We start from the raw sequence: 21,835 nt of genomic DNA, 5'->3' as shown, positions 1-21,835 counted from the left end.
TGAAATGAAACAGTTCAATCAAATTCCAACAAAACAAAGTACAATTTTCTCTCTATTTATATGGTTACACTCTTACAAAAATACATATAAATTTAAATGAAGCAAAATATATAGGTATATATGGAAATTGTAATTAGGTTCTGGGCTCAGAGACTTCAAAATAGATTTTTCACCTAAATGAACGCCCAATGAGATAACTACAAATCCAGAGGACCCCAGATAAATTTTTCACTTTGCAGAGTTGCCCTCTGCATTGCAGAACATCTTGTTTCCCCGTGTCCCAGTGTATCTATCGAAGGCCTATACCACCCTTCAACCACTGGGACAATCAAAAGCATCCCCTCTACTTTCCAGTGCTCTCCCATGGAGGCAGCAGAGCCCCACTGAGAAGCAGCGATGCTGAATTGTGAGAAACACAGTGTAGTGATCCCAAAGGTCCACTGTTCAGGAGCTGCTCGGCTTTTCTACCTGGTGGTCCCATCCATCCGCAGTTCCCACCACGGCTTTCAGTAACTCAGTGTGAGGCGAGTCCTCTGGTCCAGCACTAACCACTCTCCAGCACAGACCAGAAGCCTGGATGCTGAAGTTTCTCCAGAACTTCAAACACGACAGACTCAGCCTTTTTCCCCTTAAACCCATGCCTTTCTTTGACATCCAAGTTTCACTGTCACCAGTGTTTTCTCAGGACAAGAAACTTACTCTCCTCTCCCTCCAACACCACCTCTGACCCTTAATAAGGCAGAATCACCAAAGCCTCTTCTCTCTTTGCTCATGGTTCCATTTCCCCTGCTTCCAGCTTCTCTGTCTCTGCTTCCAGTTTCCCTATCTTTCCCTTGGATCTGCAGGTTTCTCAGTGGCTCCTCATCGCTCTTCCTTACTCTAGTCTGCCACCGCCACTCCATCCTGTTCATCACAGCCCATGAAAACTGGGAAGCATGAGGTCAGCATTCAGTTCTTTGCAATCAGGCCCAATTTTCCTTTATAGTCCTCCAGAAGTCTCCACCAAGGGCTCTTCCCTTTCATCTGAGTGAGACGCAGCATAGCCTAGTGGACAAACGCAGGCTAGGATCAGCAAGAGCTATCCTGTGTTGACCTAGCCCTACACAGTCACGTGCTGCTGAATGATGGAATATGTTCTGAGAAATGTGTCTTTAGGCGATTTTGCCATTGTGCAAAACATCACAGAGTGAATGTACACAAACTTAGGCGGTATAGCCTACTGCACACCCAGGCCATGTGGAATGGCCTATGGCTCCTAGGCTAAAAACCTGTACAGCATGTTATCATGCTGAATACTCCAGGCAACTAGAACACAATGGTGTTTGTGTATCTAAGCACATCTACACATAGAAAAGGCGCAGTAAAAATATGGGATAAAAATGTTTTAATGGTACATCTGTGTAGGGCAGCTCCAAGATTATTCTTAGGGGACCACCATTGTATATGCGGTCTGTCATTGACTGAAATATGGGTTTCTTTTTTTCTTTTCCTTTTTTTAGAGACAGGTTCTTGCCCTGTCACTGAGGCTGGAGTGGAGTGGTATGATCACAGCTCACTGCAGCCTTGAACTCCTGGTCTCATGCCATCTTCCCACCACAGCCTCCCCAGGTAGCTGGGACTATTAGGCGTGAGCCACCATGCCTGGCTAATTATTTTCTCTGTAGTAATGAGGTCTTGCTATATTGCCCAGGCTGGTCTCAAACTCCTGGGGCCTCAAGTGATCCTCCTGCCTCAGCCTCCCAAAGCTCTGCAGTTACAGGCATGAGCCACTGTGCCCACCCTGAAACACGAGTTCCTATCCAAACTTCACTCCTAATTAGTTGCCTCTGGGTAAATGAGTTAGCCTCTATGTACCTCCTTCTTCCTCTGTGAAACAGGCTTCACCATATGTGCTTTGTGGTGCTGTTATAGATAATTAAGAATGTGCTTGTAAGACGCCAAGGACTAGGCTGGCATGTAGGAGAAACAGCCACTGCTGCATTCCTAGACCATGTTTTCTCTTCTTCAGCATTGTTCCTTCTCTCTACACATTGAGCCAAGTATTTGCACAAATTTCACATCATCTCAGTTAGATATCCCATAACAGATCATAAGGGGAGTTGAAATCTCATTTCACTAGACATGGACTGAGACAAAGAAATATGTGTTTACTAGAAAACAAAGACAGCACTTTTGGTGGGCTGTAAAGTTCCCGAGGGCCATGAGAAGTAGTAACTGACGGGCACTGAGCCGGCAGGTAACTGACTGTACAGCTCTGGTTTTGCTGGGTGGGGTGGGTGTGTTTGGGAACTGTAGAGGCGAAAGAGACGGTCCACCCTGGCCCTTCAGTCCTGCATGCCCTCTGCACTCAGCCTCAGTCTCTCTAGCAGGTGAAATTCAAGCAAAGATTTTTAACACATCAATTTGAAGGAGTGTCCGACGCATGCCAGCCCTGGGTGCCTAGTGCCTTCTGGATATGGTGCATCAATGCTCAGGCTGTCATTCACAACTCCAGGGTCCACCTGCTCTGGGAAGCTTTTCCCATTCTGTCACTCCCTGGCCATCCTTCCCTTCTTGGAAGTCCCGAACACTTACCAAGAGCACATCTGGTGATCTTCTCAGTTGGGTTTTTTGTATCTCAGTGAGACAAATGATGAACCTCTCAGGGGCAAGAACAGCATCTTGCACCTCTTCCCATCCCCTATAACCCCAGGTCACAGCTATGCTAGGAGACAGGCAATGAAATGTGACATGAGTGAAGGATAGAGACAAATGTTCGCAAATTCAGGAAGAAATTTCAGAGTGTGGGGGATGAAAGAAGTTAACTATGGGCTCACTTTCTCTGAGTTAGCCTGGGCGTGGTCTTGCTTAGAGGACAGGTGAGGTGGCCCAGCTGATGGTTTCATGGCACTTCTCTCATCAGTGGGCTCTGTTCTTTCCATCACATATGCTGGACTCTCAGAAGGATGCATCTCCCTCTGTGCAGATTTTGCCACAAATTACCAGACAGAGATCAATATTAAGTGTGGTCTCTGCCGACTAAAAGTTGACCGTCTCAGAGTGCCTTGAGGAGGTGGACTTGATATCCTAATAGTGCCTACCATCCGTTGAAGGGGGAATTATTTTGGCACAAAAAATTCAAGCATCCAAATGGAGGCCACTCCCCCCACCCCACAAAAAGAAAAAAAGAAAAGAAAAAAAAAAAAGACTTGAAAAGAAAAAGAGCTCATTCCCAAAGTTGTTTCTTCCGAAGATAGAACCTACTTGAAACAAAGTTTAACCTTTCTGGGGTTCAAGTTCATTTATTCTTTGCATATACAACTTCAGCAGCTTCTTTATTTCTAAGAACAAAGGCTTGTAAAAAGGAAAAAGTCTCTACGGTCTCCTTGGACATCAAATAGTTCTTCAGAGGAAACGCTTTGATGAGTTAAGTGTAAATGAGTAAGAAACATACGGATTAGATTTCTCATATAATACACACGGATTTAAGAATTAAGGGAAAATCTTTTTGGAAAATGTGGTTTGGATTTGGATTCTGCCTACTCCACAGACACTGATTAAGTTAAAAAAATATGGATTTTCCTTGTGTCTTGCTCTCCATCTTCAACCTCAGGAACTAGCACTCATTCTTTCTCAAGAGTGATGTTGGATAACCAAAGGCCAAGGAGGACTTCTAAATAGGGCACACACAGATGACTAATGTTCAAAAACCAAATAGGTTTTTGCAACAGACTCTCTTCCCAGTAGATTGGGTTTTAAAGCACATTTTAGAAACACCTCTCTATTGGCTACTATGGCTCACTAACCATGAGTAAGCCCTAGCCCTGTGTTTTGGTGAGATAAATACACCACCCTCTGGTAACCAGATTCTGTGGCTGGTAATCCCATTGCAGGAGGCCTCTTGCTACCCTTGAGTAGATGATTTTACCAGCTGTGGCCTTGATGTGACATTACGCATGTGCCACAAGTTGAATCCAATTGAGAATGTTTTCTTTGAGTCAGCACATGCTTTCACACAGTGTCAATCAGAGATTAAATGGGGTTAGAGAGGTGAAAGCAGTTGACACAGTACATGGCACATGGAAGGTGCTCACTGCATGGTGGTTCTATCTAAAAAAATTTGAAAATGGACTTTTGTTACCTCTGAGGATCAGAACTGCTCATCTTGCACAGTTTTACTAAGGAGGGTGCTGACTGCAAGGACCAGGCAGCCCTGCTTCCTGGCACCGACCACGCTGGGCAAAATGTCTCTGTCCAGGAAATTGGAAATCAGGTGAGAGATTCTACTTAATGGGCACTGCAGCTGGCTGGAATATAGAGTAAGCCATAGAACGTAGAGCAAGCCACTTTTCTCCTTGGACAGAGAGAGAGCCAGTAGAGAAAGCCCAGCTCAGACAGGAAGAAGGATGAAGCAGAAGCGCAGAGAAAACAGAAATGAGAGGCCAAATCTTCCTCCTCCAAATCCGCACCAGGTCCCCTCAGTGCTGCTGCCATGTATGGATCTTCTTTCAAAAGCTGCTTTATCAAGACATAATTCATATACTATGCAATTTACCCATATAAAGTGCACAATTCCACACCATATGCAAAAATCAACTCACAATGGATTAAAGACTTAAAGGTAAAACCTGAAGCAATAAAACTCTTAGAGGAAAACAGGGAAATAACTCATAGCCATTGGACTTGGCAATGATTTCTTCGATATTACACAAAAAACAGGTAACAAAAACAAAAAGAGAAAAGTGGGATTATATCACACTAAAAAGCTTCTGTATAACAGAGGAAACAACAATAAGTGAAAAAGCAAACTACAGAATGCAAGGAAGTACTTGCAAATCATTTATCTGATAAGAAGTTAATATACAAAATATATAAAGAACTCACATAACTCAATAGCAAAAAAAAAAAAAAACCCTATTTAAAAATGGGTAAAGGACTTGAATAGCTATTTCATGAGACACGACATACAAATGAACAACAGGTATATGAAAAGGTGCTCAACATCACTAATCATCAGGGAAATGCAAATCAAAGTCATGAGCTAGCACCTCACATCTGTTAGAATGGCTATTATCAAAAAAGTCCCAAAAGATACCAGTGTGTGAGTGTAAAGGTGAGGGTGTGAAGAAAAGGGAACCTTTGTACACTGTTGGTGGAAATGTAAATTGGTGCAAACACTATGGAAAACAGTATGGAAGTTCCTCGAAAAGTTAAAAATAGAGTTACGGTATGATCCAGCAATCTCACTTCTGAGTATACATCCAAAGGAGTTGAAGTCAGGATTCTGAAGAGACATCTGTACTCTCATAATCACTGCAACATTACTCACAATAGCCAAGATATGGAATCAACCTAAGTGTCCATTAATGGATGAATGGATTAAAAATGTGGTACATACATACAGTAGAATATTATTCAGCCTTTAAAAAAGAGGGAAATTCTCTCATTTGCAACAACATAGAAGAACCTGGAGGAAGTTGTGCTAAATGAAATGAGCCAGATACAGAAGGACAAAGGGTGCACAATCTCGCTTTTATGACAACTCTATAATAGTCAAACTCATAGAATCAGAGAGTAGTATAGTGGTTATCAGCGCTTGGGTGGGGAAGAATGGGGAGGTATTGTTCAAAGGGTACGAAGTTTCTGATATGCAAGATGCATAAATCTGGAGATCTACTGTACAACATAGAGCCGACAGTTACAATACTGTATTGTATACTTAAAACTTTGCTGAGAAGGTAGATCTCATATTAAGTACTCTTGCCACAAAAGAAACAAATTTATTTAAAAAAAATAAATATATAAAGGAGGTAGAAGGCAACTTTTGGAGGTGATGGATGAGTTTATGGCTTTGATTGTGGTGATGGTTTCATGAGTGTATGCTTATCCCCATTAAATATGTACAACTTTTTGTATATCAGTCATACTTCAATACAGTGGTTTAAAAAATAAGGTATACAGGCCGGGCGCGGTGGCTCAAGCCTGTAATCCCAGCACTTTGGGAGGCCGAGACGGGCGGATCACGAGGTCAGGAGATCGAGACCATCCTGGCTAACACGGTGAAACCCCGTCTCTACTAAAAAATACAAAAAAAAACTAGCCGGGCGAGGTGGCGGGCGCCTGTAGTCCCAGCTACTCGGGAGGCTGAGGCAGGAGAATGGCGTAAACCCGGGAGGCGGAGCTTGCAGTGAGCCGAGATCGCGCCACTGCACTCCAGCCTGGGTGACAGAGCCAGACTCCGTCTCAAAAAAAAAAAAAAAAAAAAAAATAAGGTATACAATTCAATGGTTTTTAGTATATTCACAGGTATGTGTAACCATCACCACAGTCAATTTTAGAACATTTTTATCAGTTCAGAAAGGAACTCTTGTACTTTTTAGCTATCACTCTACCTCCATTGCCCCATCCCTGTAGTCCTAGTCAACCACTAATCTACACCTTTTTTTTTTTTTTTTTTTTGAGATAGGGTCTTGCTCTGTCACCTAGGCAGGAGTGTAGGAGGGCAATCATAACTCACTGCAACCTCAATCTCCTAGGCTCCAGCCATCCTCCTGCCTCAGTCTCCCCAGTGGCTGAGACCTCAGGTGCATGCCACTATGCCGGGCTAATTTTTTTTGTTGTTAATTTTTTTTTTAAGAGACGGGCTCTTGCTATGTTGCCCAGGCTGGTGGTGAACTTCTGAGCTCAAGCAATCTTCCTGCCTCCGTCTCCCATTAGTGCTGCCCACCACTAATCCACTTACTGTCTCTACAGCTTTTCCTCTTCTGGAGTTTCATATGAATACCAACATAGAACATGTGGCCTTTGGGACTGACTTCTTTCATGTGTCATAGTGTTTTTAAGGTTCATCCACACTGTGGCATGTCTCAGTACCTTATTCCTTTTTATGGACAAACAGTATTCGATTGTATGGATATACTACCATTTGTGTATATTTACCTATTCATGAATTGATGGACACTTGGGTTGCCTCCACCTTTTGGCTGCTGTGAATAATGCCACTGAGGTTAACAATAATGAGCCTTGAGGATGTTATGATGAGAAAAATAAGTTAGTCACATAAAAAAGATAAAGTATGATTCTACTTATACGAGGTATCTAAAGTGGTTAAATTCATAGAAACAGAAAATAGAATGACAGTTGCTGGGAACAAGGCGGGGTGGCAAGTGGGGAGTTGGTTAATGGGGAAGAGTTTAGTTTCACAAGTTTTTGTTTTGTTTTGTTTTGTTTTTGTTTGTTTGTTTTTTGAGCTGGAGTCTCACTCTGTCGCCAAGGCTGGAGTGCAGTGGCATCGTGTCAGCTCACTGCAACCTCCGTCTCTTGGGTTCAAGCAATTCTCCTGCCTCAGTCTCCTGACTAGCTGAGATTACAGGCGCCCACCACCACCCCTGGAGAGTTTTAAAAAATATTTTTAGTAGAGATGGGGTTTCACCATGTTGGCTGGGCTGGTCTTGAACTACTGACCTCAGGTGATCCACCCACCTCGGCCTCCCAAAGTGCTGGGATTACAGGTGTGAGCCACTGTTCCCAGCCTAGTTTCACAAGTTCTGAAGCTCTGTTGCACAACAATATGAATATATTTAACACTACTGAACTGTATACATAAAAATGATTAAGACAGTAAAATTTACATTACGTGTTTTTTACCACAATTACAAACTTTACAAAGCATCTGTGCTTTATTCTCCCCTCCTTTCTTGTCGACTATTTTGCAGTTCAGGCCATGGTCCATGCTGGACTAGGCCTAACCAAGGTCAGGACCTATCTGGAGGGGCTCACAGGGCCCCCGAGGGGATGCTCATTTGAACACTTCCCCTGTTCTGCAGAGCACAACAAGAGGGTGAGGGCAGGGCCAGTTCTCCAGTGGCCACAGCTGGAGGCCCACTCGGTAGCCAGCAGGGACATATTGCATGCCAGGTACTCCCCATGAGGATGCTTCAGACCAGCTGGGGCCTTGGCATAGATTTTCTGGCTAGGCTAAAGTCATGCCCACTTCAGTCTCTCCATTTTTGCTCATTTCCAGTTGATTCCTCTTTGTGCCAATCATATATGCTGCTAGGAAGGGGAGAATAGACTTAAGTAGGCTTTAGGGTATAACCAAGAACACTATTTAGAAGAAAATATTTTGAAACAAGTAGGTGCGGGAAGAACCAATTTGTTCCTAAGCTTCTTACTGTGTAGTCAGAAAACCCCTATATAAGTATTAAATAGATTTACTTTCACTCTGATAGCAACTACGAAAATAATTCTATCTGCCATCCATTGTATACTTACTATTTTTCCAAGGACTTAAAACAATTCTATTTCATTTCATCTGATAAAGCTAATATTACTACTCCATTTCACAGATGAGGACATGGAGGCCCAGAGAGAAACTTGCCCAAGAAGTAGAGCCAAGATTTGAATACATGCCTGTGTGAGTCCAAAGGAGTCCTGTAGGAATTCAAATATATGCCTGTATGAGTAATTATGAGTAATGACTCATAGTCGTTACTATACACAGACCTCTCTTATTAGTCTGTCAACATTTACAAAGTGCCCACTGTGGACAAGCTCCTGAACTAGGCTGTAATGGGAACACCAATAGAGGAGAGAGAAAAACCCATACATGGGGAATGGCAAAGGAATAACTTTAAGTAAGTGCGTATAAGTATCACTGTACTATATATGAATGGGAAGGGTGAATATATAAGTTGACTACATACAGAAGAGAACAATAAACAGTCTAGCTGTATCTTTGAATCATAGGATTTTAGAGTTGAAAGGGATCGATCCGAGCCCCTGGGGCGAGGTAGGGGAAGCTGCTGGCTGTCGTTTTCGTGGTTTTCTCCCAGTGTCCAGTAGAAATGGCGGCGGCGCAAAGTATGGCTGGGCCAACCTAGGGTCCCCCAGGACCCTCCGCTCTGCGCGACAAGGGGCCCGCGCTCGCCAAGGCCGAGGGGCAGGAGTGAACGTGGCCCCCGTGGGTCTGCGGCCCCGACAGGCTAGCCAATTGTATAGAATTTAAATCATCTCTCAGATGTATACAGTAGAACTCAAGAAGACAGACTACCAAGGGTCATCTGAAGTCGTGATTGTCCTGGGTCACTAATAATAGCAGGACAAAGTTAGAGATCGCTACTCAAGCATAAGCCCCAGGCTTCATAAGACTGCAGAGAGGATGTTTGATATAAAGCCTTGGGCTGAGTATGTTGTGGAATGGGCTGCAAAGGACCCATATGGCTTCCTTACAGCGGTTATTTTGGCCCTTACTCCACTGTTCCTAGCAAGTGCTGTACTGTCTTGGAAATTGGCCAAGATGATTGAGGCCAGGGAGAAGGAGCAAAAGAAGAAACAAAATGCCAAGAAAACACTGCAAAAGCTAAACGACTAAAAAAGGATTGAAGGACTGAACAGGCTCTGCAACCAGAGGAAAATCATTTGGAAAATTATGCAGCTTTGGAAGAACCCACTAAAGTTTCTTCTTTGGATTTCTTGACAGTATTATTTAGTAAATGAAATCTGACCAAATGGAAGAATCATGTTTGCTCTGACCTCAATACTATAGTAACTTTTAGGCTTGGGTGTAGAAGTTTATAGGTTTCTATTGACAGTTATTATAAATTATCATTCACTGTGGTACAAATTCTTTATAACTGACTTAGTCATTTGCCGCTTAGCAGTTTATGTACTGAAATGAAAACATCCTGTGGGAAAAGTGACTTTAGATTATGAACTCAATTCAAATGAACTCTATTTAAAATGGAGTCCTATTTTGGAGAAAGGAAATTAAGAATGTAAAAGTTAGAACTGTATTGTTTGAGGTAAAAAGTGTGCTTTGGCTTAAAAGAGATACAATGTATTAATTATGTCTTTTATTATTATTGCTTATTTCTTAGAATCATTTCTGACTTTCTCAAAACAAAATAATATTAATCAATGAATACTTCTATTTGCTGCATTTTTCTTAAAACCTTTGAGACAATGGTAATTATCAAGTCATTTTGCATTTTTTAAAACACTTTTATAAAGAATTCTCTTATCTCGATTATGTAGAATACCACCTACTGGATAGAACAATTTTTGTACTCACAAACACTGCCATTTTCTTAGAGACGGCTTGCTGAGAGGAGTAACACTATGGTCTAAAGCTTGCAGTAAAAATGCTAAACACTGTAGTACTTTGGAACTGGTTTATTCTTGTGCTAAGCAGAACTATAAAATAGTTAAAATGTCTTATCAAGTAATTTGCCGATTATATAGACACCACTTTTGTTTTTTATTTCATTCTTTAACTCATGTGGTAGTAATATTTAATACTTTCTGATCCAATAGTTTCAAAGTAAAACTTTAAATTTCACATTTCTTTTAAAGAACTCGTAAAGCATAACAGTGACGTCATACTTCATAAGTGGTAAAGAAAGGTATAAAATTGGGAAACACGTTGTTAGGCCTAGTAGTAATTGGGTGAAAAGGATAAATTATCTCAAAATGAGAGTGTGCTGTAATTGGAAGGAAGGAGCTAAAGGATGTTTCTTTCAGTTAAGTAGTATAACTGGAAGGTTTTACTATTAAACATGGCTTTTATAAAAAAAGAAAAGAAAGGGATCTGGGGGGGTCATCTAATCCCACCTCTCACCCCAAACAGAGATCTCTTCTACAAGTATCTGTGGAAGTTCCAGTGTCAACCTAAAGGCAGTGAGCCAGTTCTTTTGTTTTCCAGGTTTTTGGTTATTATAAAGTTCCTGCTTTTCATCATCAAATCTGTCTCCCTTTGGGGAATTCTCCTATTGGTCCCAATTTTCCCCATGAATCTATAGCAAATAGTCACCCTTCTCATTGCCGTGACTGCCGTTCTTCACATGGATAAAGGGAAGACAAGCATGTGTTGACCACTTACTCTGCTCCAAACACATTCCAATAGTCCCACTCAATAGGGATGACAGTTTCTCATCTAAGGACTCCGAAGAGTCATTAGAGACATTAAGAGTCATTAGAGATATTAAGAAACTTGTCTAAGGTCACACCGTTGGAAGTACTGGAGCAGAGATTTGAACACAAACTCACCGCTTTTCTACTACACTACACTGCCTTTCAAAACCAGCTGTCATCACCATGCCTCTCATCTTCTCTTATAGACCATCTAGACCTGGTTTCTCCAGACTTTCCTTCTCAGGGGACAAGTTCTTTAGACCTCTCCTGATGTTGGTTTTTCTCTGAATAGGCTCCGGTTTGTCAATGTCTCTCTCGAAATGCACTGTAAGACCAGAGTTCAATACCCAGTGTGGCCAGACCATCCTGCCTGGCTTGCCTGCCCTGCATGCCATTTGCATGCCCAGGATGGCTTCACTGACTTAAGAAGCGTAGTAGACCTGTCACACGTTTGGGTTGGGCTGATCCTGATGTAGCTGCAACCTGGGTTTTTTTCATATGAGCTAGTTTCAAGTCACATTTCATCCATCCTTTACTTAAACCATTGCTTCTAATAAGCTTCATTGGGATCCTGTTGGATTCATTTATTGGTTTTGAGAGAGTATTTCAATTTGTTATACAGCATATTAGCTGCTTCTCTGTCTTTAGGCTATCTGAACATTTTAAAAGCTGGTCTTCAATGTTGTGATACAAGTCACTGATAAGAATGTTGAACATGCCAGGACCAAGAGCAGAGCCTTGAGACATCCATTGGAGACCTCCAACAGGGTGGCAATTCATCGATTAATTAATGCTCTTTCAGTACAGTTGTCTACGCAGCTGTGATTCCAGTGAGCTATTTTTAACTCCACATTTCATTTCTCTACCTCTTCACAGTTTATGTAATAGAAAGCTTTGCAAAACACCTGCTGAAATTAATCCAAAACATCATTTTTTCCAAGTGTTTTCTGTAGAATGCTTGATCAGTGAGATGGTATTAAATAGGTTTTCTGGTGCAGGACTTCTCAGAACCTTTAATGTGCTAATGTGTCCTGTGAATCTTCAACGGAAACTATAATAGCACACTGCGTTTCCCAAAGTTGAGGTGGGTCCTTCATTTTATTTTATTTTTGCTTAGGTGGGTTATGTACTCTGCTGTTTGCTCATTTGTAGTATTCCCTTGATCTCCCAATCTGATAACTGTGTGTAAAAGCAATACAACATTAGCTCTACATGGCTTGTTCTTAGTGAACCTCTGCTAATGCCCAGTGATCAATGCTTGCTTCTTTAAAGATGGTCACATTTAATAATCTGCTCTAGAATTTTGCTGTGGATTAAGACCAAGCTTGTTGACCTGCAGTTTTCAAAATCTATTTTTTCTCTTCTCTCTCCTGATACAATACTTTCTTGTTTCTCAGGGGTTAACCCACCACAACTATGAACTTCAGCACTATATTTACTGCAACAGAAGCATATTTACTGCACCTAACATGGTCAGCTGCTATTGTGGGCTTCAGTTCTCTTCTATCCATGTCTGCACTGCCTTTCCTAGTTTGAACGGGATTCTCTTGATGGAGAATATATAAACGAAATCTAAACAACTCAGGTTCATGGTCAAGGCAGATTCCTGACTGATGCTCCCTCAGATTTTCATGTTACTCACAAAAGGAGGTAAATGCCATGGGGGTAACGAGCTAGCCTGTGTGTCTTGCTACAGAACTGTTCTGATTGAGAATTAAAGGGTGAAGATGAGCTTCCTAGTGGCAGGGTAGGTGATGAAAAAGACCTTTTTCATCTTTTTCAGTGATGAAAAAGACCTGATAAATATTCAAGCAATGGAAACAGTCCAGAATGGCTGGGGACAGAGATGAGGGGAGAAAGTGACTAGGGGCATGGCGGAGGGCTAGAGCGTGGCTTATGAGCCCTGATAAAGGGAAAATAAAAATCACAGAAGGAACTGCAGCAGCGAGAGAGACACAATCAGATTGAACTCTATTCCCAAGGAGTGAACACCCATTCTTTTGTCTCCTACTCTTGTTCTATATGTGGAGTTTGTAAGCTGTGCCCATTTCCTTTTAAATAATAGTCCTTTGCTTTTTCTAAACACCTCAAATCACCTCAGGGTTGGCCACTCCTGATACTCTACTTTTGAGGGGTTTTTTGCCACTCTTGATAAGCATCCTTGGCTGGCTGCAACCTATTTTTGTATATACATGCCCTTTAAAGTTCTGAACTGTTGGTCAGTGATAGAAGGCTTCAGAGAGTGGAGCTGGCTTCTGAAGATGAGAAATGTGGTGTCAGGGAAGAGAAAAAGAAGTTTGGTGGAAAGGACACATTCTCTAAGTGTATGAAGCCCCAAGGCTGCACAAGCAACGTGTGGTTCATCTTTAGTGGCTCATGGGTGGACGTGGTGTACAAGGGCAAGAAGCTAGGAGTAGGAATCTGAAGGTGGCCTGAACCCTGGCTCTGCTATTACCAGCTGCGTGGCCCTGGCCAAGTCATTGCACTACTCTGGGCCTCAGTGTCTTGACCTATGCAATGTAAGGGGTTCAACCAAGGCTTGACCCTGAGCCCCTCCTTCAAACTTCTTCGTTGCTCCTTGTCTCCCCTGTCTGCATGTGTATGTGTTAGCATGTGATAGCTATCTCATGCAGGGTGTTCTGCCATCCAGGCCACAGCCTTCTTCTTGAACTGTTTGCCAGTCAGAAGTTGGGCTGCAGATACAGCATCTGGGAGCAACTCTCCTTGGATAGGAAAGAAGGTGAAAATGTGCTATTCTGTTTTATTTCCCCAGTCATCTTTTAATGTAGCCCAGACTCTGGCTTCCATCAGCAGAAGAGATCAGTAGGTGGATTATGGGATTGTAATCTTACAGAACGACGAGTCCACCTCTCCCTGTGGCCAAGTGAATGATTCACGTTTGGCTCAGTTAACACTAGGGAGAAGTCAGATTAACACAGTCACTTGCTTGGAAATGGAGGTTGTTGCACATGGGACTGGCTTTCTTGAGAGCACACATTTTCAAAAAACACAAATATGTTTTGTTCAGGGATAAAATGTTCTCAGGGGTCCATCATTGCCTGTCTGGAAAGCTTGCAGTAAGCGGATGCAGGAGGGGAGATCATTTAATAGTTCCCCAACCTAAACTCACCACGACAGGATAGAGTTAGGAGGATGAAAGATAATTAGTTCAGTTTGGGGAGAACCACCAATGGAAGTGCCTTTTCTTTAGGACTCTTTTTTGATCAGAGCAGTAACTAAGCCTCAGAAGACACAGAAGGAAGAACGTCTTCCCTAGATGCAGAGCAGATGCAGCCCCTGGCAGCCTAGACCCTGGGGCTCAGCAAAGCTCCGGAAAATCCCCCACAAACATTGCAGTCCCATCTGAAAACCAGAAGGGCGGTGGATTCCATCAGGAAGGAAGCAGCTCTCATATGGAACTGTGAGATGCACTGAAGTGGATCCAGCCAGCTCCTTATGGGGAAAGAGCCATAAAACTGGAACTTGGGGACCTGCTGCAGCAGAACTTTTTGTTTTGCTTTTGTGGCCCAGCGAAGCACCCACTTGCAATACTCTCCATTAGCAAGTTGTTCCGGGGAGGTGACAAATCTCCAGAGGCCAACGGTTCCACCTCTTTCCTTTTGAGGTAGCCCTTATGGGAATCTCCTGGATGGATTAGGTTGATTCTGGGTGGATACCAAGCCCACAAAGGGATTCCTCATGAGTAAAGGGGCTGCCTGGCTGGAAAACTGGGCTCCTCATGGGGCAAAGGCTGGGTGTGGAGTAGACTGTGTTGGAGGCTTGAACTTCCAACCTCCCTGGCACTGTCTTGTGCTTTGGGAGTGACTTTCAGGCATGGTGACACCCAGCCGCCCAAGCGGAAGCACTATCACTGTAGGGTGGAAATGGAAAACAGTATCACGCCAGAGTGGACAACAGTTCACTGCCCTGGGTTGAGCTTGTGGAGCAGAGTGCCTACCTCATAGTGCCCCCAAGTTGGTGGGACCGCCCAGTTCTTCAACCCCAGTGGGTGGAATATATACCTACTGTTAAGAGAATTTGTGCCAGGTGCGGTGGCTCACGCCTGTAATCCCAGCACTTTGGGAGGCCGAGGCGGGCAGATCACGAGGTCAGAGTCCAAGACCAGCCTGATCAACATGGTGAAACCCCATCTCTACTAAAAATACACAAATTAGCCAGGCGTGGTGGTGCACGCCTGTAATACCAGCTACTCAGGAGGCTGAAGCAGGAGACTCGCTTGAACCCGAAAGGCAGAGGTTACAGTGAACCGAGATCGCACCATTGCACTCTAGCCTGGGCGACAGAGTGAGACTCCATCTTGGAAAAAAAAAGAAAAGAGAATTTGGGTGGGGTGGAAGAAGGCCTCAGCAGGGACATGCTGCACTTCCTGCTGGTAATGGCATCTCGAGATTTGAGCAGTTAATTGGAAAAATATGAGATGTGGCTTACTTGAACTCCAAGCAGGTGAAGCGAGTTATCCTGGTTATATTAGAGGTGGATTCACTGTGAAGTTAATGAAGCTATGCTCTTGAGTCCCCTCCCTTCCTTTGCATGGGTGTCTTCCAATATCCTGGGAATTAGCCTAGCAATGGGGCCACATGGCATTCATTTTTGTGAAATTTCAAGAGTAAGAGCTTTTGATATTATTTTTATTAAAGAACCTCTAGAATTGTGAACCCCAAATGGAGAATCCCACAAAAGCTGAAGTTTGAGTTATACCCACAAACTGGCATCCAATGAAGAAAATCATAGCCTTCTTTGGGATCTGGCAAGATCAAAGCAGGTACTGGGGGAGGAGAGTGGATGCCTTGGCACCTGTCCCAGCTCAAGTACTAATGATCAGAAATTGGTCCTCAGTCATTACCTCCAAAGGAAGGTTCTAAGAAACCTGGAAATAAGGTATTTTCTGATTAGCATGCCAACACAGGGGCTATCAATTTCTACAATTGGTGGAGCTCTTACAAGAAAAAAGTAAGCAATGCCAGGTGCGGGCCCTCAGACACAGCTGAATGTGCCCGCTAAAGAAGTGGAGGTGGCAGGGCCCTAACCGCCACATGGAGGCTGAGGGGCACATGGGCCAGAGAACCCTTACAGCATTTCTACAGAATCAGAGGGAACCGGAACAACCCACACCGGAAGTGTCACCTCCAGGGAGGGTTAGTCTGTGCCCTCTGTCCTGCAATCTCACTCTGAGAGCATTTATTGAACACCTGCTGCGTGCCAGGTGCTGGGGATGAACACCCAAGGAGCCTGGAGTCTAGTTGAGATCCGCAACAGCACCGGTATCAAAGAGGTGAATAACAGCACAGGAGAGCACTTCCAAGTGCATCGGGGATAAGGGGAGTTTCACAGAAATAGAGTGTAGAGTGTTTGCACTGAGACTTGAAGCATGAGTGGAGCTTGCCAGGCAGAATGCCAGGGGCAGGCATTCCAGGCAGGAGCCTGGGAGTGTGGTGCACTTGGAGGGCTGTGTGGAGGCCCAGTGGTTCCACAGTGCTAAGCATAAGGGAGAAGCATGGAGATGTAGGGATCAGCAGGAGCTGATGCTGGACACATAGCTGGGTGGGATCCTGGTGCTCCCTTGAGATGCCAAGGAGTATGGGCTTTATCCTGAATCGCTCTCATTTGGCATCAAGCCCCACTGCTTCTCTCTGTAAGGTCTCTCTGGTTTGTTTCTTCCTCTCCATCCAAAGGCTGCCCTAGTTCAGGTCCTCACCAGCTCCTGCCTAGTTTATCACAATTGCCTCTTAATGTGTCCCTGCCTCTAAAGAGGCAGTCAGCGTAGCAGTGATAACAGCACATATTTACTGAACACTCATGACGGGCTGGACACTGTTGTACGTGCTTGTAAAAGATGCCTTTGGGATTTCTTCTTAACAACCCTGTGAGGTACGTATTATCATTCCCAGTTCCCAGAGGAGGCAACGGAGGCACAGCGATGAAATAACTTGCCCAAAGTTAAACAGCTTGTTAGTGGTAGGGGCAGGATTTGAACCAGAAAAATCTGGTGTGTGAGCTAGAGTTCTTCCACTCTCACATCTCAGGTAGAGGATCAAGATCTGCATTCTAGAAGATTACCTGAGTTACTTAACTTCTTCAAACCTCTCGTTTCTCCATCTGTAAAATGGGGCAACAGCAGTGAAGATCTCGTGAGGAATAAATCAGAAAATCCATGAAAGGCACGAAGGAAGGGGCATGGCACACAGCCTAAGGAAGCGTTAGCTTTGATAGAAATTATTTTGCCAAGGAGGGTAAAAACATCACATGCCAGTAACATTAGCAACTCAACAGCACAAAGGTGATGTCACTATCCTAGAGTCCTAGTGAAAATAAGATATTAAATATCTTATTAAATATTAAACAATTTATTTGGAAAACCTCAATATTCCTTTTCCCTCTCCCAATTGGAGCAGCTGGACATTAAAGAATTTTTTAAAACAAGATAAAACCATTTGCAATATTTAAAAATCAAGGGCTAAAACAGTACAAATGAAAAAGGTTGAGGCAGTGGATCTCACACAAGATGCAGACCCTTGTTTCTGTCCTTGGGCCAACTCTCTCATGCCCATTTTGGGTGAGATTTCATGAAGCTGGCCGGCTCTGAAGCAGAGCGCCAGAAGTTGTATTTACACCATTGTTCCAAACCTAAAAGGCAATTCTGCTGCTCGCAGCAATGTCGCCTGAAAAACCCGTGACAATACAAGATAATTTACAGGCCAACAATCACATTTTGGAGCATCCATTACTCTAGAACTCTGATTCTGTCATTTCCCTTTGTAAGTTTTCCCTACAAAACTGACTTCAAATACAAGGCTGATGCATCCACTTTTTTTATCACTTCCATTTCATAATCTATTAACATAACAGTCAACAACGTGAAAGTGAAAACTGATCACAATATAGCAGAGACTTCCTGTTGACTGATGTGAGTGCTCATTCAGAGGGTGTTTGGTGATTCTTTCATCTGCCCTGCTCTTTCCGCATTCCAGTGTGTCATCGAGTGTCCTCCAGCTGATGGGCATGCATTTAACAACATTGTCTACACAAGAGGGCACCATCTGGACCAGGGGAAGCCGCTGCTGCTTTCATGTATTTATTTATTATTATTTTTGAGATGGAGTCTTGCTCTGTCACCCAGGTTAAAGTGCAGTGGCGTGATTTCGGCTCACTGCAACCTCTGCCTCCTGGGTTCAAGCAATTCTCCTGTCTCAGCCACTTGAGTAGCTGGGACTATGGGCGCACGCCACCACACCCAGCTATTTTTTTTTTTTTTGTATTTTTAGTGGAGACGGGGTTTTACCATATTGGTCAGGCGGGTCTCAAACTCCTTACCTCAGGTGATCCACCTGCCTTGACCTCCCAAAGTGCTGGGATTATAGGCATAAGCCACCATGCCTGGCTGCCACTGTTGCTTTTAAGCCAACTTTTTATTATTAATTTTTTTAAAATGTGTGTATTTAGGAGGTACGAGTGCAGATTTCATACATGCATGTATGAAGGAGTGGTGAAGCCTGGGCTTTCAGTGCACCCATCACCCAAAGTGACACTGTGCCCAAAAGGCAATTTCTCAACCCTCCCCCACAACCTTTTGTCGTCTTTAGTGTCTATTATTTCACTCTGTATGTCCATGTACACCCATTGCTTAATGGGTATTTATTTATTTATTGAGACGGAGTCACTCTGTCACCCAGGCTGGAGTGCAGTGGTGCGATATTGGCTCACTGCAACTTCCGCCTCGCAGGTTCAAGCGATTCTCCTGCCTCAGCCTCCTGAGTAGCTGGAGTTACAGGCACCTGCTACCATGGCCGGCTAATGTTTTGTATTTTTAGTAGAGACGGGGTTTCACCATGTTGGCCAGGCTGGTCTTGAACTCCTGACCTCAAGTGGTCCACTCGCCTCAGCTTCCCAAAGTGCAAGGATTACAGGCATGAGCCACCGCGCCTGGCCAAGGGTACTTATAAGTGAGAACAAGATGCATACTTTTTTTTTTTAATGGATAATGGTGTTGGGCTTATCTCCTTTCTGTTGAAATTTCTTAGATGTACATAAACAGAAACTCTTTGGCAGACACACAGTATTGATGAATGGACCTGCAGCTGAGGTGATCTGGGTGGCCAAAGCATAAACATACGTGGATGTTACTGAGAACCACAACGGCCTCTCCTTCATGCCCTACGTGTGGTCTGGCTAGCCTTGCACTCAAGCTGAGCCTGGCATTTTGTGACTCAAATGCGGTCCAGAGAAAGCGACAGGAAGACACAAAGGGTGAGTGTGTGAGTGAATAGGTATTTGTGAGATTATGTGTTTCTGTAGGTGGATACATTTGTGATTGCACTCAAGCTGAGCCTGGGATTTTGTGACTCAAATGTGGTCCACAGAAAGCGGCAGAAGACACAAAGGGTGAGTGTTGAGTGAATAGGTGTTTGTGAGATTATGTGTTTCTGTGGGTGGATATGTTTGCCATTTCAGGCATCCTATTCTCACGCACACTCCTCCACCGTCAGCATACTTAACTGACCACACCAAGAAAGACACGGCCCTATTCACTTTCATAGATGCTGCGGCAGGTGTGGGCTGTTATAATAGGAGTTTGGGAACTTTGGGCTCTGGGTGTTTTTTCAGCTTTCACCCATCATTTTGAACTGGGACGAGGGAGGGTTTAAGGGGGAAAATGCTGAACACCAGCACAGCAATACCACACATTGGCTTCTGTGGTCTGAGAACAGCAGCAGGAATTCACGCAGTGATTGGCGGCTCTTTCCCACCTCAGCAAAGCGCGGGGCTGCTGCTGCCCAGGGTGTGAAATCTAAGCCAGGTGCTGACCCACCGCTAGAATGGAAACTCAAACCTGCACAGCCTCTTTGCTTTGTGGCTGTCTTTCTTGCTCGTGGCGGCAATCAGAAGTCTGTTCCCAGTTAGGGAGCAGAGCCTTGACTGATAAGAGAGATGGGAAGAGAATTTCAAAAATCTTATACGAAAACCCCCTCCTAGAAAGTTAAGGTGGGGTGGGAGGAGGTTGCTAAGTGAGAACATTGGGGGTTATTTTGGGGTGGAGAGACACCAGATCACCAAGGTGGTAAGTATGGAAATGTCACTGTCACCTACCATCCCATCCCCCTCCACGAAGAGTGGCATTTCAAAGTATTTGACCAGTGAGTCATCAGAAAAATGCTATTTTTTCATTTTGGAAAAACACTGTATCACAGCAGGACATTTTGCTGTTATCTGTTCTCCCAAGAAATACAGTGGTGGGGGAGGACCCAACCCCTTAGAAATTAAAGCCATATGCATACCATATTAAAAAAATAACCCACCCAGGCCATTCCATTAGTGCTGACCATAGGAATTCAGTATTTATAATTTACATTCTTTCCCATACTTTGCTGTTTTTCAGATGTGAAAAGTAGAGGTTTATGGCCTCATCAGATTGTAAATCACATTCCTGAGGGCAGAGGGAGCTGCTACAGGGGAGAGAAATTGCCTTCCAACAGTTTGCAGAATGCGTCAAAACACTGGGAAAGAACCCACGTGGAATATGGGGACCCTGTTCAAGGGTGGCATCTCGACTGACTTCAGGCCACAGAAACACAGGGGTGTCGAGGCCGGAGTCTGTCTACTCACAGGACACAAAAGACAATGAAGGCCAACACCAGTTATTCCGTCCATAGAGCACGCAACCAGCCAACCACCCCCAGAGTCATCTGAAGAGTGGCTTGGAGGTGTGGCCATCTCTAATCACGCAAGCACCTGACATCTGAGTCTCCTTCCAAGGAGGAGGAGCAAAGGTGTGGCGGTCACCAGGAAACTAGCTCCTTGCCATCCATTTGCCAGCTCTGGGGACAGCGAGGATCTATGGGGCTGTGGTCTGCTGATGGGAGTAAGACATGTGCACAAGAATCCAGGGGAAGAGCCTGGCCCAGAGCCTCAGGCTGTGTTGCTCTGGCGGCTCCCCCTCCGGCCCCTCCTGGCCATGTGCTCTGTGTGCAAGCTTGTGTTACTACGGCTGGGCTGCTGGGAGGATTCAGGGACGAGAGGGAAGGGGTGCGGAGAGCCCCACACAGGGGTGTTTTGAAGGCTCCAATCCTCTGAATGCCTCTGTCTGGAAGTCATGTTAGTAGTGGCCCTAGTGAACTCTTATTCCCCTGCTCCTGGTCTGGATTTCATCCACTCTAAGAGAGGTGGAGGATCCCTAACATTTTGAAAGCTGAAGATCTTTCTTAAGCCTTTCCCACGCTGCACTCATAAAATACCTAATCAGTCCATGACATATGCAGTTGGAGAGATGAGAATGAGCCCAAACAGCCCTTTGTCGGGCGGGTGGGAACAGTCAGGCTTACAGCCCAGATTTCCAGTATGGATTGTTACATAAACCTTGCCTGTAATTTGACTCTCTAATGAAAGCTATTGTGTGTATACTTCAGATACGAAAATGAAGTATTTTGGGTTTTTTAGTCTCAAATGTTAGAAAACCAATTTTCTTTTGAAGACAGACAAACTTCATTTCCTGTGGTTTGTAAAGCCACAAGAGTCTCCTTTACTCAGCATCCAGAAAGGGGCCACACCCTACGCTGGAACACCAGGCTCTGACGCCCCGGGATGACTGCACCGAGGGGCAGGAGGTCGCAGCTCTGAGCAAATCTTCCTGCCACCGCAGGGCACTGTCGGTGCCCACAGTTTGCAGACCCTGGCCAGGGTGATGTCTTGAGCATTCCAGTACCAAAGAAAAACCAGCAATTAACTCCTGGGCACAAGAAGTACAAGCGTGAGCCCAGATCACTTAAAGAGGCTGGGTGGTTGGTCGCATCAGCTGTGAAAGCAAAACCCTTGGGTAAATTCTATGTTCTGAATGATGTTACTGTCCTCACTGGGGTTACGAGAGGGGAAGGGATCTGCCAACACCCTTCTCCTCTCTGTCCAAGAGGACAACAATGCTGGGGCTTAGGAG

At 44.3% G+C, this 21,835-nt stretch overlaps 2 protein-coding genes across 2 annotated transcripts in view; one reads left to right on the top strand and one right to left on the bottom strand.

Annotated features, from left to right (window-relative positions):
• Nucleotides 1–850: 850 nt before the first annotated feature.
• The window catches only part of PTDSS1 (phosphatidylserine synthase 1), a 95,291-nt gene continuing 74,306 nt past the window's right edge, over nt 851–21,835 (bottom strand). The window contains exon 11 of the mRNA XM_028852177.2: nt 851–1,044. Coding sequence (XP_028708010.1) covers nt 949–1,044 — 96 coding nt within the window. The 3' untranslated portion in view covers nt 851–948. The remainder of the gene's footprint in view (nt 1,045–21,835) is intronic.
• LOC106999869 (small integral membrane protein 15-like) lies at nt 9,066–9,489 on the top strand. The gene has a single exon (XM_028852783.2). It carries the CDS (start codon nt 9,140–9,142, stop codon nt 9,350–9,352), a length of 213 nt encoding a protein of 70 aa, XP_028708616.1. The 5' UTR covers nt 9,066–9,139; the 3' UTR covers nt 9,353–9,489.

Source organism: Macaca mulatta, chromosome 8 (assembly GCF_049350105.2).
Source record: "Macaca mulatta isolate MMU2019108-1 chromosome 8, T2T-MMU8v2.0, whole genome shotgun sequence".
Lineage (NCBI taxonomy): Eukaryota > Metazoa > Chordata > Mammalia > Primates > Cercopithecidae > Macaca > Macaca mulatta.
Note: the sequence above shows the minus strand (reverse complement) of the source record. Positions and strands in the feature narration are given on the sequence as shown.